The sequence below is a fragment of the Streptopelia decaocto genome (genome assembly GCF_964273445.1).
Source record: "Streptopelia decaocto genome assembly, chromosome: 1".
Taxonomy (NCBI): domain Eukaryota; kingdom Metazoa; phylum Chordata; class Aves; order Columbiformes; family Columbidae; genus Streptopelia; species Streptopelia decaocto.
Window position 1 is genome coordinate 155,732,810 of NC_138663.1, and position 18,358 is coordinate 155,751,167.

The following is an 18,358-nucleotide window of genomic DNA, read 5'->3' on the forward strand; positions in this document are numbered from 1 at the left end:
TTCCTGTCCTCTATTAAATAAATGGACTAAATCCTAGCTAAATTTTGCTAGAGGAGTTCTGTACCGTTTGAATTGCAATCACATCCTGCCAGCAGCATTTGTTCTTGAAGAACTGATAGGACCTACAATTACTGGGAGTTATTAAAAAACCCACATTTGTGAAACCTTACTCAGTATGTTTTTAATTTGGAACACTTCATGCAAAATTGAAGAGAAAGTTATTTAAATGAACAACTGAGAAATAGCAGTCATAGCGTCAAATTGTACTACACACAGCACATAAACAATGTGACACAGAAAAGTTTGGTTTTTTTTTAAAAATCTTGTATGTATGAGAAATATATGTGTATTCTTGCTCTCCATCTGCCAGGAAGTTTTTCAGTTTATTTTACCCTTATATTGTCAACAGTGTAGTCTCTACTGTGAATGCCAGCACCACTGTAATCATATTTTTTGGTACATTTCACTGAGAATTCCCCAAGGCAGCACAGAATGTGGTTAAAATCAATTTAGGTTCTGTTTTACAGTCCCTACATAAGAGAATTTTTTATTGCTTGCTATGTCCGCATTTGTTTAGTTGAGCCCAAATGGCAAAATTCACAGCTGGTACATGCAGGTAACTGAAAGAGGACAAGACCACAAGCTCCAGCACCAGCCCCTTCTCTGTGCACACCACTTAACTGTTCACTCACAGCTGGCTCTCCTGGACAATACTTTGGTGTGGTTCAGGAAATATTTTAATCGAGAGACCACTGTCCAAGAAAGCACAGACCTCACCGGCTTGGACTCTAAGCCACAGTCCTGTGATGCTGTCCCACCTCCAGCCAAACTCACAAGCTCTTCTCTCTGAGTGGGCAACACACAACCCAAATTTCATCCGACAGAAGTGCTACTCAGGGGCATTGCACATAATGTTGTTCGAGTTTCCTTAAAGAATTGGAAAACCTGCAGAAAAATGGCTGTTGTAATTATGTTATTATGTCTTAGGGCTACCGCACAGGGCCTAGAGGAACCAAGGGCCAAATATTATGAAGTGTGTTTGAAGTCAGCAGGTACCATCTGACCTTAGACAAGGGTACATTGACAGTCTTACATAGCACTATAGACATGCTAATAAGATCTACATATTATAAATACTGGTTTCTAACACTTTAAATATTACTCTTACCCAAATTCAATTTCTAAATTTTTTTACCTTAATTTTCAGATGGCTTTTTACCTGCCTTTTTTCATGGTTCAGTTGGCTCAAACAAAATTGAGATTTTTCTTCATGGTTACTGGAATCGCAGGTATAATAGTAACTGAACAGGTGATTTGCACTGAACTTTAAATCAAATGCAAGTACTAAAATGTTGATGCAAATTGGTGCCAAAGCTGAGTATGGACTGTGAAAGCTTACCCGTATGCATATGGGTGTATCTTCTTTTATGGGTATATCTTCTTTCAGTATAGTTCCTTCGTGTCCAAAAATTTACCAGGTTCTTACATTTTCAGAATAATAACAGAAAGGAAAAAAAATGGCTCATTTAATCTGCCTTTCTGATTTTTAATTAATTTACATGTCATTTAATTACTTGGATTTCATTCAAAGCTCCTTTTAATGAGCCAAAGGTGATGGCAAATCTGAGAATTTGGAAAAATAAAAAATTCTGGAAAACTGTTGGGTGGGTGCTGGTATCAGTTCGTAGTGTCTTTCATCCCCCTTCACTTCCATACTTGAAGTGTTTGTTGTTGAAGCACACAGCATATCCTGCTAAAAGTTTAACACAGATATTGTACAGTCACTTTATTCTTCAAATACATACCCTTCTGGAGATTTCCAGTTAAAAATGTTGATATATAGCAGTGCACTATAATGTACCAAATAATATTAATTTAAAACTATCCTGTAGTGAGACCCCCCCCTGAACTTTCTCAAAAGGTTTGAACTTTTCAGTCACCATGAAATTATTCTGGGCAGCTGGCCAGTTCCTAAATAAAGTGTGTGTACATAAGTAGCAAAGCTTTTAATTTTGAACATGATTGATCTCAGCCTGTTATGAAAACTGTCAACTAAAATGAAAGAGTTAGAGCATTGCAGTAATTTTTTCATGATCATTTCATTTCATTGAAATATTTACAGAGTGTTTAAGTGATTTTCACATACACTTGCCTCACAGACCATATGAAAACTGCATCTTTCACTCTCTACATTTTGCACATTATTGGCTCTTCCTCCATGATCAAAATGAAAAGAATGGAGAACAACAAAAAAATTAGGAAGACTGGGTCTTATCCCTTTGGGTAAGGTTAACTCTGTTTTTCCTTTGGTATGTCCTCACCAAAGTGTCATGTCTTAGAAACACAATGACTGTGTTAAATTTGAGGTTTGGGTTTGCTTTGCAAGAACATGACTTTCAATACTTGCCTTAGTTAGTCCTTTGAACTATTCAAGTGATCGTGTTCATATTTTCAGGCCCTGGAGCACCGCCATGTTCTAGGCTGTCAGCTCCCACCTGAGTCCATAATGAAACAGAATCAGAGAATGTTAGGGATTGGAAGGGACCTCAAAAGATCATGACCAATCCCCCTGCCGGAGCAGGAACACCTAGATGAGGTTACACAGGAAGGCGTCCAGGCAGGTTTTGAATGTCTCCAGAGAAGGAGACTCCACAACCCCCCTGGGCAGCCTGTTCCAGTGCCCTGGCACCCTCACTGTGAAGAAGGTTCTTCTCATATTCAAGTGGAGTCTCCTGTGTTCCAGTTTGTACCCGTTGTCTCTTGTCCTACCATTGATTGTCACCAAGAAGAGCCTGGCTCCATCCTCGTGACACTCACCCTTTACATATTTATAAACATTAATGAAGTCACCCCTTAGTCTCCTCTTCTCCAAGCTAAAGAGACCCAGCTCCCTCAGCCTTTCCTCATACGGGTGATGCTCCACTCCCTTAATCATCTTCACGGCTCTGTGCTGGACCCTCTCCAGCAGTTCCCTGTCCTTCTTGAACTGAGGGACCCAGAACTGGACACAATATTCCAGATGTGGTCTCACCAGGGCAGAGTAGAGGGGGAGGAGAACCTCTCTCAACCTATTAACCACCCCCCTTCTAATATACCCCAGGATGCCATTGGCCTTCCTGGCCACAAGGGCACAGTGCTGGCTCATGGTCATCCTGCTGTCCACCAGGACCCCCAGGTCCCTTTCCCCTACACTGCTCTCTAACAGGTCATTCCCCAACTTATACTGGAACCTGGGGTTGTTCCTGCCCAGATGCAATACTCTACACTTGCCCTTGTCATATTTCATTAAATTTTTCCCCGCCCAACTCTCCAGCCTGTCCAGGTCTCACTGGATGGCAGTACAGCCTTCTGGCTTGTCAGCCACTCTTCCCAGCAAACTTGCTGATAGTACACTCTATTCCCTCATCCAAATCATTGATTAATATATTGAATAATACTGGTCCCAGTGCCGACCCTTGAGGGACTCCACTAAATACAGGCCTCCAACTGGACTTTGCCCCATTGACCACGACTCTCTGGCTTCTTCCCTTCAGCCAGTTCCCAGTCAACCTCACTACCCAATCGTCCAGTCCACGCTTCCTCAGTTTAGCTGTGAGGATGCTGTGAGAGACTGTGTCAAATGCTTTACTGAAGTTAAGATAGACCACATCCACTGCTTTACCATCTTCTGTCCACGTGGTCACGTCCCCATAAAAGGCTATGAGGTTGGTCAAGCACGATTTCCCCTTGGTGAAGCCATGTTGACTGCCCTTGATGACCATCTTATCCTTGATATGCTTTGAGATGGCACCCAGGATAAGTTGTTACATCACCTTTCCAGGGATGGAGGTGAGGCTGACCGGTCTGTAGTTACCTCAGTCCTCCTTCTTGCCCTTTTTGAAGACTGGAGTGACATTTGCTTTCCTCCAGTCCTCAGGCACCTCTCCCTTTTCCCACGACTTAATAAAGATGATGGAGAGTGGCCTAGCAATGACTTCAGCTGACTCACTCAGCACCCATGGATGCATCCCATCTGAACCTCTGCATGTCTACAGGCTGGTTGGAGAATGGATTAAGAGGAGCCCTGAGGAGAAGGACTTGGGGGCGTTGTTTGATGAGAAACTCAACATGACCCAGAAATGTGCACTTAAAGCCCAGAAAGCCAACCATCTCCTGGGCTCCATCTAATGAAGCGTGATCAGCAGGTTCAAGGAGGTGATTCTCCCCCTCTACTCCACTCTCATGAGACCCTACCTGGAGTATTGCATCCAGCTCTGGAGCACACAACATCAGAAGGACATGGACTTGTTGTAATGAGTCCAGAGGAGGGCCATGAAGATGATCAGAGGGCTGGAGAATCTCTCCTATGAGGACAGGCTGAGAGAGTTGGGGTTGTTCAGCCTGGAGAAGAGAAGGCTCAGGAGAGCCCTTCCAGCAGCCTTCCAGTACCTAAAAGAGGCCCACAAGAAAGCTGGAGAGGGACTTTTTTACAGAGGCATATAGTGATAGGACAAGGGGTAATGGTTTTAAACTGAAGGAGGATGGATTTAGATTAGATTAGATTAGATTAGATTAGATTAGATTAGATTAGATTAGATTAGACAGAAGGAATAAATTCTTCACCATGAGGATGGTGAGACACTGGAACAGGCTGCCCAGAGAAGCTGTGGGTACTCTGTCCCTCCAAGTGTTCCAAGGCCAGGTTGGATGGGGCTTTGAGCAACATGGTCTAGTGGAAGGTGTCCCTGCCCATGGCAGGGGGGTTGATTGTGACTAGATGATCTTTAAGGTCCCTTCCAAACCAAACCATTCGGTGTTTCTATGCGCAGACAGTTTTCACATTCTGCTTCTGTGTAAGGGGATGTAGGCTGGAGGACAGACATGGCATTCACCTGAAGATCTGAAGTGCACTGTGGCATGTCTCTTCTGGTCAACATAGAAAGAGGCAGTGAGAACACAGCTCTCCTAAACAGGTCCTGCTAATTATCTCATTCCAATACTTTAATGCTTTTTCAACAGCTTCAGTCACTGCTGTCAAAGAAGTTGCAGTATGTGCTTTAAAAGAAGTCACTACTTCCACCCTGACCACACTTGCAATGATTAATATCTGGGTGACTATAGTACTACAATGTTGTAAGGTAAAAAATAAAATTAGGAACCCCAATTATTGCCTTACTCTCTTCCTCAGGTTCTGCATAACACTGTATATACTGTGTGGCTCAAGTACTTTTAATATGGCATATTTTTTTAATTTTTGAAGGTGAACTCTTTCATTTCTGAAATAGAGTTGAGAAAGCTTTGGAAGCTGTCAGAGGTGGGACGGTTTCTGAACCATCTAATGGTGTGGTTCTGTTGTCCTTGCGGGACCAGGGTGGTACCATGGGAGGTGCCAGCTTCATGCCGGGAAGTCTGCTGTCTCCAGTGGGGCAGTGATGGCTTTTCTGACCATCCTGGCACAATTGTCTGACCACAGCCAGGGTGCATCTGCCTTAAAGAGTGAACTCTGCCCCTTTTGCTCACTAGTCATTACCTGCTGTCCCTTTTATTCCCCCTGCCTCTACCCCAGCCTTCCACTTTCACTATGCTACTGTGTGAATTTAGGACAACAGCTTACAGGTTCTCTTCAGTTTTAAAGGCCCAGATCTTAATTACACTAAAGCTGGTTTTAGCATCACACATGGGGTTTGAAGCCATCTTAAGGACCAGTTGCTGGTTCTCATCCTTACATCAGTCTCAGTGCCTGTGGTGCATTTGGGTGTAACCAAGATGGAGCTTGGGATTTTGTTTCCTCCAAAAAGAACCTGGTTTGGTTACCAACACAGGTTGTAAACTAAACCAGCAAACAGCAGATGCTGCTGATTGGGGGATTGACTTCAAACTGCTTCAAACCAGATGGAAACATGACCATAATGCCTTTCTGGGAGGAAAAAAAAGATTTCTCTTTACCAATAAGTCTGTCTTTCTCGCAGCTCTCTTTTGTATTGATCCAAGACAAATAAATGAACAGATCAGGGGGAGCTTGGATTTCATTAACTGGTACCTAAACATTATTCAAGCTACCATTTGAATCCCAAATTAAGATTTCCTCTCTGCCACTCCTCACCATTTGTGTACTATTTGGATAAGTTCTTCTGATCTAGGTTCAGAGCAGACAGTTATACTGCATGTATTGTTCCAAATCTGCCCCTGTAACTCAAGCACTGTGGAAATAGTGGAAATAGATATAAACTCCTTTATGGCTTTACAGGAACCATTCCACCAGCTGCAGCTAAAACTAGACCTGGCTAACAAAATGTTGGTGAACTGCTCCCAGTAGGTTCTTTGGAGCTGGAGATCGAGGGCCACACAGAGCAAATCATAGAATCATAGAATCCTTTTGGTTGGGAGAGACCCTCAGGATTATTGAGTCCAACCATAACCTGAATCAGACAAGTGTACATTTCCTTGTTGATAGTAATAATAATAAATGAAATTAAAAATCATGGATAAAATGTCCTGATACTTTATTTTGGGTTTAGCTGTTACTAGCAAAACTCTGCGCCATCATGGCCACATTTCAACATAATCTCGTACCTTTAAAAATGTGTTTGTTATGCAGTAAAAGAAGTTGAAATGTAAAGGTATTAAGCAGCAATACAAAATAGGATGTATGTCATGTGGAGCATCAATTACACCATAAGTGCATAGCAAAAAAACTCAGTGAAGCTAAATGCCTTGTGTTCCACAATAAGTAATATTATCACAGCATGAGTAATTGGAGATATTCTGTAGAACTGGTTTGACTTCAGGTTATTTTAAAGCCTATCTTGAATCATTCTCCTGTTTAGACAGGGGATGTTGCTGTCCCTTTGTTTACCTTTTGAACTATAGTTTCCTGCTCCCAGGCTTTCCCTGATCTGTTCTGCACTGGGACTTCAGACAACATTTCATTCTAACATACTCTGTATAGTCTATTCTGTATAGACTGACTTCTGCAAATAGGATTTCATAGTTGTAAGAGACATTGTCCTTGCCAGAAACTGCATATGTATGCAGTGATTTCTTCTTCAAAATTAAGCCTTTTTTTCCCTCTAAAAATTACCCCTTCCCAAAACTTTCCAACAGTACAATGTTGCAGAAAACCTTTGTTAGATTATCCAACTCATTTCCTTGTCAGTGAGGGCTTCCTTTCTATAGTACTTTGGCATTTCAGAGGTTCTGTCTAGTCTGGATTTTAAATGATGTGGCACTTCCCTCTGGAGACCTCTCTGAACACTCAGAGATTTCCCTGTAAGGACAGTAATCTTTATTCTCCTCCTAAAAATTGCCTCATTCCTATATTTGCGGTACTCTATTATATTCTTGAAATACTTTGTTTTCAAATATTTCTTAGTTAAATTTACATTTTCTTCCCTCCCCTTACTTTATTATCAGTTATGGTAGATGTAATATAAATATTTGGCCTCTTTTGTCTTTCTCTTCCTTTTTCTCCCTTGCCCCAGTTGGCTTATGTAGCTTTCTTCTGTTTTTCGTGGCTCTCCTGCACTATTTTGGCTTGTCAGTGTGGGACTGATAAAATGGTACCTAGAAGTGAATGCATACCCAAGTATGGTCTCTTCAAAGCAGCACGGAGAGGAGCTGTGGACCTCTGTGCCATTTCTAAAACTCTATAATGTCTGCCCAACAGAGACTGGTTGTGAGCACAGCCTTTGGATGGTAATGTAATTGGTGGCCAGGGTGGCCTTTTCATGCTGCATTGAAGTCCAACTTATTGTTTGTTTTCCGCTCTTATTCTTGCTCTAGAATGTTTTCAGTTTGTCATTTCCTGCCCCTGTTTCTAAATCTGTCCTTTTCCTTGTCCGCCGTGCTATTTGCAACTCTTCACATTTTAATATCAAATGTGTTTCATTAATGTCATAATTTCTTCCTTTTCAGGATCATTAATGAAGCAATTAAATAGGACTGGACATAATACAGATTTATGCAGTATTCCCTTTCTATTCTGACTCAGTGCTTTACCATTAATCATTAGTCTTTGTTCGGAGCTCTTCAAACAGTTTTCAGTCCACATGACAGTTTGTATCCAACCGAATATGGATTGATTTTCGGTTTAAGCTGTTCTATGGCTGTAAGTGGTAATGTTGCTGATAGCATGACCATGAAGCAGAGCAGTCATTCTATAGCATGCTGTGGAAGCAGGCATTTCACTAGGCAGTGCAGATGAGAGTTAAAACTCTGTTCAACTTCCTGAGCATTGCCCCTGGTAAAAATCTATAGCTGATGTCTATCAGCAGTATTTGCTGCAGGTACAGATGGTAAAAATCTGTTTTAAAACATGAACTTCTAAGCCTGTGCTTACAAGTATGTGGGAGAAGGAGAATTGAAATATTCTCAGTTAGATGTATACTTATTGAAATAGTATGCTGTCGAGGGTTAAGATTGCGGGGTGACAATAAAACCCTGGCAGATGTATTGTTAACCTCCTCTCCCCCCCACTTCCCCCGTTTTGCCCCTCCCTCTCCCCCCTTCCCACTAAGGACAGGCGATCGGGAGGGAAAGAAGGACAGTGAGAAGAGAGTTGGAAAAATTAAAGATGTTTTACTAATGCTACTAATAAGAATAGAGAAAATAATACAAAATATACAAAACCAATCTTGAAAGTCTCAGCAACTGCAGAGCCGGCCACCAAAGTCCTGGATTAGACTCGGCAGCCAAGCGGAGCTGGATTCAGTCTCTCACTAGGCCTCAGTTCTCAGGGATGAATAGCGAGATCCTCTCCTAATGTCAGCCATGAGGAAAAAAGGGAAAAAGGGAAAAGGGACGAGATCCTCGTGGTCTCCCACTTTTATATGAAGTATTCACGTGAATGGAATGTTATACACAGTTGGTCAGTTTCTTGGTCACTTGTTTCTCGTCGCCCCTCTCGCGAGATGTCCATCCATGCTTATCAATATGTTTGCATTCCATTGCTAGGTTTACCAAAACATGTGTCTGGTTCTCCAGGAAAATGCAGTTAATATGAAGGCTTTAGCTGACAGGCAAAATTCACTGAAAAAGAAACTTGGTTTTAGCAAAACCAGGACATATGCAACAAACCATTTAAAATAAAGGTAAAAATGAATTTCACTGATTGTTTTTGACTTGGTCTTTTGTTGGCGATAACACAACTGAATTGCTACATAAGGTAATCAGAAATCATATCCCCATATCATATATTTTTTATCTTCTATCATTAGATTTCACCATCGTCTGTCCACATAGATAGATGTATCTGCCTTTTGTGTACTTAAATGTGTGATATTCCATTGAATAGTAGTTTGTGGATAGTTATAAATGCAACATTTGTTATGTGATTTGCTGCAGCTTAGTATCATAATTTCTGATGTAGATGGATTCTTTGAAGTCCATTTTTATTACTTAAAATACTCATCTAAATGTAATTTTCCTGTTATTTTCATGTCCAGAGAGCTGGATTCCTTTAAAATCACTCGCTATTAAATTGCTGTGTTCTATTTGAATATCAAAGATCTGCCAGCATATACAGAAAGATGTTCCTAATAAGAAAAGATCATGGATGTTTATTTGCTTGATAAAAAGTGTTAGGGATCCATGAAGAAAACATAGAAAAAAAACATATTGAATGGGACACTAATATGCTTTGTATTTTAAAATTAAAATTATCAGCAATCCACCCATTTTATGACTTTCAATTAAAGGCATGGTACTGTTAGGTATTCGTAAGCTTCTAGCACAAGCAGAGCAATAAACTCGCATCAGATTTACCCTCTGTAGTTCTTTGCTGCCATCTTCTGTTTCTTTAAATGGTTGCCGTTATTATTTGGATTCTGAAAAATAAGGCTTCGATATTACAAAGCAAAATTTCCCTTTCTATCTTTTTTTTCATTTCCTTGTTTTCAGCTAAAGCAAAGTGAAGCAAATGCAGATACAAAGGAGAAGCTGCCATTGCGTCTACGCATCTTTGAGAAATTTCCAAACAGGCCACAAATGGTGAAAATCTCCAAGCTTCCGTCAGATTTCACCGTTCCAAAAATAAGGTATTGAAATATTTCCTTTGCTAGTGTGCTGTAAACTTTCCTGGTGCCATGTAGCACCCAAAATATTTAACTGTTTTACTTGTGGACTTGGCAGATAGTTCAGAAAATCAGAAACGAAACAGAATTAGTATTGCTGGAATTATGTCACATTTTGGTTTTACCTAATTTTTACTTTTGAAAACAACAATAATCCTAGCACTCCTTATAACATATTAATGGAAGCAACTAGATTGACCGGAATTGACGCAAAGACAGTATGGTTGAATAGTCTGTTATTATTTCTCCACTCCCATGTGGACTTTAGGTTCTTGGCTGCCACAGACAACTAGCAGTCTAATCAATTCTCATATAGCCTTTTAAAGATAAGGTCAGCTGGCAGCAAATCGTTAGAGGGGATAACACAGGCCATCCAATACCAGTTACTCTGTGATGACCTTGTCCCCTCTTTGTGTTTGCATAGTCACCACTCTCCTCTAAAACTCGCATTAACAAAGCATCAGACACTCAGTTGGCTACTAGATCATAAGTTACAGTACAATTATTCTTGCTGTGGTCCCCAAAAAACCCTTGCAGAAATCCAAGGGCTTCTGTAGCACATACATGCTACAGGGTGAAACAGCCCAGGATGGCCAAACAGGTCCTCTGGTCGTGCCCATTCCAGTATCCCCACCAAGCATGTGTCAGGAGAGAGAGGGTGGTATGAAAGATGCTGTCTTTTTTCTGGGTCTCCTGAGGTTACGTTTCTTTTGATTAATCTCACAAGGAAGATGAGGCAACTGGTTTGACCTATTTATATCATTTTAGCTGAATGGAAGGAATACTGCTGGTCAGAAGAGTCAGGAAAAAACAACCTTCCAAACCTCAAGGAAGCAGTCATAGATGTTTTGTTTTTAGTGTCAAAACACTTTTTGGTTATATATTGAGGGCATTCTTCTCCTAGTCTTAGCCTTTTTTGATATTTCTTTCTAGATGTGTTTTTCCCCACATACTCTAGACTAACAGCTAATCATGTTAACTACTGAAACAGACTTCGGACTATAACTAGCAATTCATACCTTTAAATCTGCACTATTGTACTATGTAGAACTGTCTCTCCAGATAAAAATCAGTTTTGACGTAGTCAATTTGCACCAAAAATAGGGCAACTCTACTAAACTCAAAATACAGCAAGATAAACGTACTTTTATTGTAAACAGAAAGGCTTTTATGTTTTACACGAGGCATATGTGAGGCACATAATTGCTGAAGTGCCTTAATACTGACATTCAAAGCAGTTATATGAACAGATGTTGTTTGAAATCTTCAAGAAATAATTTCTTGCAGAGAGTATGTTTCCTTTGGATTATATCAGCATTTGATTTACATTAAATAACAACTTGCTGTTTAATAAGCTTAGAAGAGCTGAAAACTGCAAAAGGCACTTCAAATATTTAGTACTTTAACTGGTAAATAACTAACCAAATTATTATTTAAAGGAATAAAATTATTTTCTTCAAAACTACATGCTAACCACCCGCTTCTCAATTCAGTTATGGATTTCTTTAAGAAATGAATTTAAATTTTATCAGTTGTTTCAGCACTCTGTCCATTTATATGTCTGTAGCCCAGTACAACTTCTTATTGGAGTTTATCTATCTTAGCGCTAATAGGTTGTAACGTGTCATAAAGGACACCAAATATTAACTCTCCCTGGGGTTTTAATCCATCAATATCTTCTGTTTGTTCACAAGGGAAAGTTTTATGAAGCAGTTTATTGATCGCCAGCAACAAGATACCAGCTGTTTGCTGCGAAGACTTCCTTCAGCATCTTCCTCCTCATGTGATCACTCTAAAAGATCAGCTATTGAAGAAAACAAATACATCGATCAAAAGGTAAATCAGGAGTGTAGGGCAGTATGTGTCTTTCCCTGAGTATTTTGAGGAAAGTCCTCGGATTATTCAGTTTGTCGAACTACATAAAAATGAACGCAAGCTGGGATGACTGAACAGAGGCTAAAAAGCTGTATTTAATTTAGCCTAAAACAGACATCACAGCAGATCCTCATTTGGCTTGAATTTTCCTGTCCCCTTTGACTTCAAAATTTAGGATTTGGTACATAATTTTGTTCAATGTATATAACTTATGAAGCTATTTTTTTAAGTAGTCTTGCTGTTAATCACTGAGAAGCTAGTGGAAAATTAAAATTTGTGAATACCACATTGGATTTTTGAGTGCCTTGATGTTGTTACAATGCTGAAAATACACTTCATTGAAGCAAAGTCTCTGTGTAATCGCTGGAGATGAGTAAAAATTTAAGAATTATTCTAATTATTTAGAGGATATTAACCTCTCTGTACGCCTGGGAATCACAAGAAGACAGGTGTTGAAGACATATATTTGATACTCATTGTGCTAACTGCTGCTAGTGTCCCAGCTAGACTGGCATGGATGGTTGGATTTGAAAAAAATCTTCATGTGCACCATGGAAGATACTGGTTTCCCAGATTTCTAGTGACATCTACACTGGCATAACTTCTCGATCACTTATAATAGTGTGTAGCTTACTAGTGACAAAGTCCTTTCAGTATTCATAACAGGGTGTTGACATCCTGTTTGAACATTAACATCGGGGGGTTGTAAATACATTCGAAGTTAAAGAACCCCAGAAAAGGAAAAGAAGGAACATATTGTAGTTACACAGTGCAACTCTGGCTTTCCTAGTGTGTAATTTGCAACTATAACTCAGGGCAGTATTCATATAGGCAGGAAGCAGGCTTGGGGAAAACAATACTCTTCTGATAATGAAAAGAGATAATTTGCAAAATACTGTTAATTTCTATCCCTCTTTCAAAATGTGCAAGAGCCCATTCCTGTGGCTGATGCATTGTATGGCATCAGTAAGCCAAAGCTGAATAGCATGGCAAAATACTATTTACCAGACAAGGAAGGCCATAGGGAGGAATCAAGCCTAAATGGACGTCATCTACTCTAACAAACACAGCAGAAAAATTGGAGAAGTTATCAGATGGAAGCCTAGAGGTCAGCAGAACTGTGCCAAGTATCACTAATGAGGGATCTCAAACACTGTGCCAGGGAGATCAGAGAACATTTCTACCATGTAATGAAGAGATGAACAAAGACCTTAAACTTCTCCCAGGGACACAGATGAGTCCACAGTATGTGATGCAGAGCTGTACAATGATTCAGTAGATCTGTTTACATGAATATACTTTAGGTATATTAAATTGCAATCTTAATTCCTTCTGCCTGCTGTTCTCAAAAGTGAATTGGTATGGTGTTTGAAGATAGATGAATACATGGCACAGTTTATTCATTAAGATCTTGCAGAATGAAAACAGAATGCTGCATTCTTTTCAAATTTTCACTTCAAGAGCAAATATGCGTGTTCTGGCTTTCATTTTTTATTTGAAATAAGTGTCTGCAAATTGATTTTGCACTATTCAACCTGCTTTAAGCATATGCTTTTGGATTCCCATACCTCAAGGGTAGAATCAATGATGAATAATATTTCTGATAAATGTAGCTTAAAACAAGGTATTTACACATTCCTATTAAGAGGGAGAAAGCCCTAGGAAGGATTTTGTGAAAGTAATTACTATGGCTTTCTGTAGCAACAGTTGCCAAGGCAACCTCACTTTTGTGCAAACAAATCCTCTTAAAAATATCTTATCCTTAAAACAAGCTTGGAATGACCGGTTGCACTTAAACATAAACCTCACTTTCATACTTTTCTTTGTAAAAAAAGAAACCTGACCGAACATTTCAGTAATCCCAGTGCCTAGTAGGATGCATTCCCACTGCTCATGATAGGAGTGCGATGGCTTCAGAAACCTTTCACATCTTTTTTGCATTGTAGTTGATGAAAAAATAGGGTGACATCAAAAGCTGGGATTCTGCTGGCAGATTTGACTCTGTCCTTCCTTTGTGGTGCCTGAACTGTGACTAATTCCACCAGTTTCCACTGGACTTATAGCAGTACTTCTGCATTCCACACCTGCTGAAGCGATAGGAAATATTTCCACTTAAGCAAATTTCTTTTTTTCTTTCTCTAAAAATCTGCTACTTTATATATGTGGAGTCAATTTTGTGTTCAAAATCAATCTGACCCATAATTTGTGATGACAGATAAAGTAAAATGGTTTTTGCTCTCTTATATAGTGGGTTTAGTAACTTTTTCACTATTATAGTTACCCACTTCCTTGAAAAGATGTTTTAAGTTGTAAAAGGGGTGTAGATTTTCATTGCATTCTTTTTTTAATGTATTTTACCCTCTCAAAATTGAAAAATTTATTTAGTTGTATATATTACCATAACCGTGATGACAAGCAGTTTTGAATTATTTTCATCTATGCCAAATCAAAAGAACAGCTTTGGAAAACAGATTTCTCTGCTCTACTCCTTTTTTCTGGTCAAGTCTGTGACCTCCAGAAGGTTTTCTAACTCTCCCAAATTTCTAAACTCTCATCAAAGTAATAAACTAACCAAACACTAATATAAAAAACTACTTTTAGATACCTAAATGTCCTTTACCTTGTCTGTATCCCCTAAGAGTTCTTTCCCAGTGAGTGGGGTCTGAGTGGGTGTGCAGGGACAGACAGTGCCACCTTCATTCTTCTACATCCAATGCCAGTGACACCTGGGCTGGCTCAGACACGGTTGCTCAGTAGGCAGCTTAGTGTGATGCTTTGCTTGAGTTGTTTGTGATTATCTGTAACTTTGTGTGCAAGACTGGGATCCTCTGCGGTTCTCTGAACTTAACCGTGCTGGCAGTGCAGGATGGTCATTCTTTACTCTCTGCTTGAGGTCCTGTTGAGCAAATTTTCTCAAACCCATTGGTTTTGCACCAATCTCCTCGACTCCATGCTGAGCTATTGTATCCTGATGGAATCTGCAGGCCATGAGGTGAAGTGCTCTGGGTCTAATTAGAGAAACCAGGGCTGTCAGGGTCGCTGAGGATATCCCTGTTGTGGTAGAAAGTACCATGAAGATGCTTTCTGGTGGAAGAAGGAACACTGCTCAGAATAAGTGCAAGTATAATGAGACAGTGCCATTATAAAATTAAAGGAAAAAGTATCTGCAGAAAGGGTTAAGAAATGAAAAGAGGGAGCGTTATTAAATGAACATTGTAGATGCAGGAGAAGGGGAGCTTTAGAGACAGGAAGGTGCTCTTTTATACTTTCACATTTGTATGAAAATTATTCATGGTATGCTGGGAATTTCCTTAGCTAACCAATATTTCAGTTAATTCTTGGACAGGAGAACTGGATGAAATATGGAAACAGATAATTTAGTGTAAGTGGGTGGATGAGAAGAAAGGAAGTTGGCAGAAAATATGGACATCTCACTGTGGTGACTCTCACAAGAGCCCAAGGGATAGTCACCACAAGTTTTAGGGGACAAAAAACCTGAATGAGCTGGAAGTTTTGCAACACACCAGGTGTCCAGTAAAATAGAGCTGAGTTGGCTGTAGACCATTTGCCTTGGCCTCTTGACTTTAAGACTAGGATTAGAGGAGCACAGAAAGACGTCAGAGTGCTTTCCTAAGAGACAGCGTTTGGCAGGCCCCGCAGAAAATTGTTCTGAGGAGGACACTCCTGAATTGGTTACTTATCTTAGACCACACAAGACAGGACATTGCTGCTGAAGTAAAATTCAAAACTGACAGGGTCATGAGAGGAACTTCAAAAACGCCTGTGGCTCAGTATGTATGGATACCCATGTACATGTTTACAGCTGTGGCACAGCAGGAGTGAATTGCAAAACAAAGCAAAAGGGCATTTTAATATATGAATATATTTAACAGTTCAGACTTTGAGCATCTCCCATTTAATTGAAGACATATAAACAAGCCAGCCCCCTTATTTCTGCATTTGTAACATTAATTGGATAGTACCAAATATATCTTCTATTTTCTGTCCTCTTTGTCATCCTGTTTCCTGTTTCCTTTCACATATATGAGTTTGGGTTTTAGCTCTGCAAGCAGTTAGTAGCCGTTCCATTTTCCTGTGGGAGCAAGATCTACATTGAGGTCCAGCTCCTGTGAAAGCTTGACCACCCACACCATATGCCTCTCCCATTGATTTCCCAGTTACAGCAGAACGTACCTGTATGATCGGAGGCCATGGTCAGAAAGTGAGAGCTGAACCATTGTCATGGAGGACTATGAATACTAAGCAGCAGTCATCATGCTGGATTCTGCATTCTTTGGAGGCTTAATACAAAGAATAGAGCACCAAAGTGATATGTTCACGATGACCAGGATCCCAGGGTATCTCTCAGAAAATCATCAGGCATGAAGACATACTCATAAACTTTATTTGTATTTTTTCCTTCTTACAAAAGTAGCAAGGGTAGAGTATTTATTAATAAACTGTCATTTCCAGAATTTCTGCTTATTCTTTTAATAAAATTATGTCCCAAGTTAATGAAACTCTTCTGAACTTTACTTTGGGCATTCTATTGTGCAAAGAAGAATATTGGCACAAGAAGTACTGTAGCATTCTGTTATGTTCCTGATTATTCTTTTCTCTAAGTAATTTGAAAGAATAATTTTATCACATTAATTTTGAATATAGCAGAATCTAGTAAAGTATAATTGCACATTAATTCCAAGTAGAAAATATTATTTATTTTAAACACTAATACTGATTTCTTTTCTGAAGTAATTCTTGCAGAACTTTGCGCATAAGTATCAACAAAAATCATTCAAACTTTATCTTGATCTCCCTTTACCGAGTATCTGAGTAGAACTCTGTCCTACAGTTTCAGTTGCCATATACCACTTGTTAATTAAACACAGCCAAGTGCTTCAGTTTTACCTGTTCATATTATTCACAGGACATTTCCAAAATCTATCTAGCTATAACATTCAGAAAAATCATTAAAGCAGTCTAACTACTGGAATGAGAATGGCTTATGAATCTGGCATTTTCTTGCTCATTACAGTCTTGATTTTCAAAGAAGATTATTTTTGTCCCATGTCTGTTCTCATGAGATCTTTCTAATGAAGTTAATATATGTATATACAGGGATGTATTTCAGGTTCTTTGAAAATTAATCAGGAGACTTCTATGTGTATTTCGCATTTTTTAAAGGTTTGGTTTATTTTCAGAAAAAAAATGGTTATGTAACAATTTCCCAATGACCCTATGTCTAAATTGTCAATTTATAGAAAAAAGACAGTTTCTCATTAAGCGTTTTACCACATATACATTACAGCTGGTAATGTTTGACTATTATTACTATGTTTGCCTTAAAAGCAGATAAGACAGACTGAAAGGACTCTGTTCTTGTTATGGTCTGTCTCTGGCTTCTGTTGCTTTTAAATTGCTTTGTTGCTTTTGCCTCTAAATAGTATGTTCAAAATTCTGCCTGGAAAAGACCAGTTTTCAATTACATTCTGAGAGAAAAGAGGCTGGGGACTGGATACTTTATATTTTTCAAAGTGCCGTAATTTAGCACTTCTTTGTGACATTAGCTTTCTACGTCATCGGTTTTGTGCTAAAAGATTTCAAGGGTTTGATACAAAGGCTGTGAAGATGCAGTAAAACACAAGGGACTGATCATACTCTTGTTGTTTCTTCAATCAAACAAAATTCAGACATGGAAAAATTTTTAGTTCTGCTATATTTTAATAGAAAAAAATATGTATTAGTTTGGGGTGAAGGGAGAGGCAATGAGGGCTGGATTACAGGAAAGCCCTTCTGCTGGAGCCTTGTACTTTCCCTTTCTCTGCTCCTACCAAGGAATCCAGATTTCCTTCTCCAAGCCCTTGGGTCTTCCTCACTCACTCACAGGTCTTATTCACAAGAACAGATTAAATACAGTTGTGATCCCTTTGTGCTGGTGAAGGGGATTATATGCATGTGCTTGTACAACTGGGAGTAATGTCCTTCCTTGTTGTTTTGTTAGGACAGGCCAAGAGAGTTGGAGTTTTTTAGCCCGGAGAAGAGAAGGCTCCAGGGAGCAGCCTTTCAGTACTTAAAGGGGGCTTGGAAGAAACATGGGGACAACCTTTTTAGCAGGGCCTGTTGCGACAGGACAAGGGGTAATGGTTTTAAACTAGAAGAGGGGAGATTCCGACTAAATATAAGGAAGGATTTTTTTACCATGAGGGTGATGAAACACTGTCCCAGGTTGCCCAGAGAGGTGGTAGATGCCCCATCCCTGGAGACATTCCAGGCCAGGCTGGATGGGGCTCTAAGCACCTGATCTAGTTGAAGATGTCCCTGCTCATTGCAGGGGGTTTGGTCTTGATGACTTTTAAAGGTCCCTTCCAACCCAAACCATTCTATGACTCTATGAAAAACCTACCCTTTACACCACTGAAAGTAAGAAAACTCAG

At 39.6% G+C, this 18,358-nt stretch overlaps 1 protein-coding gene across 1 annotated transcript in view; it reads left to right on the top strand.

Moving 5' to 3' along the window:
• Positions 1 to 18,358, top strand: part of NALCN (sodium leak channel, non-selective) — a 239,407-nt gene that overhangs the window by 172,198 nt on the left and 48,851 nt on the right. The window contains exons 16-17 of the mRNA XM_082071240.1: positions 9,877 to 10,013; positions 11,744 to 11,885. Of these exons, the coding sequence (XP_081927366.1) occupies positions 9,877 to 10,013; positions 11,744 to 11,885 (279 nt within the window). The remainder of the gene's footprint in view (positions 1 to 9,876; positions 10,014 to 11,743; positions 11,886 to 18,358) is intronic.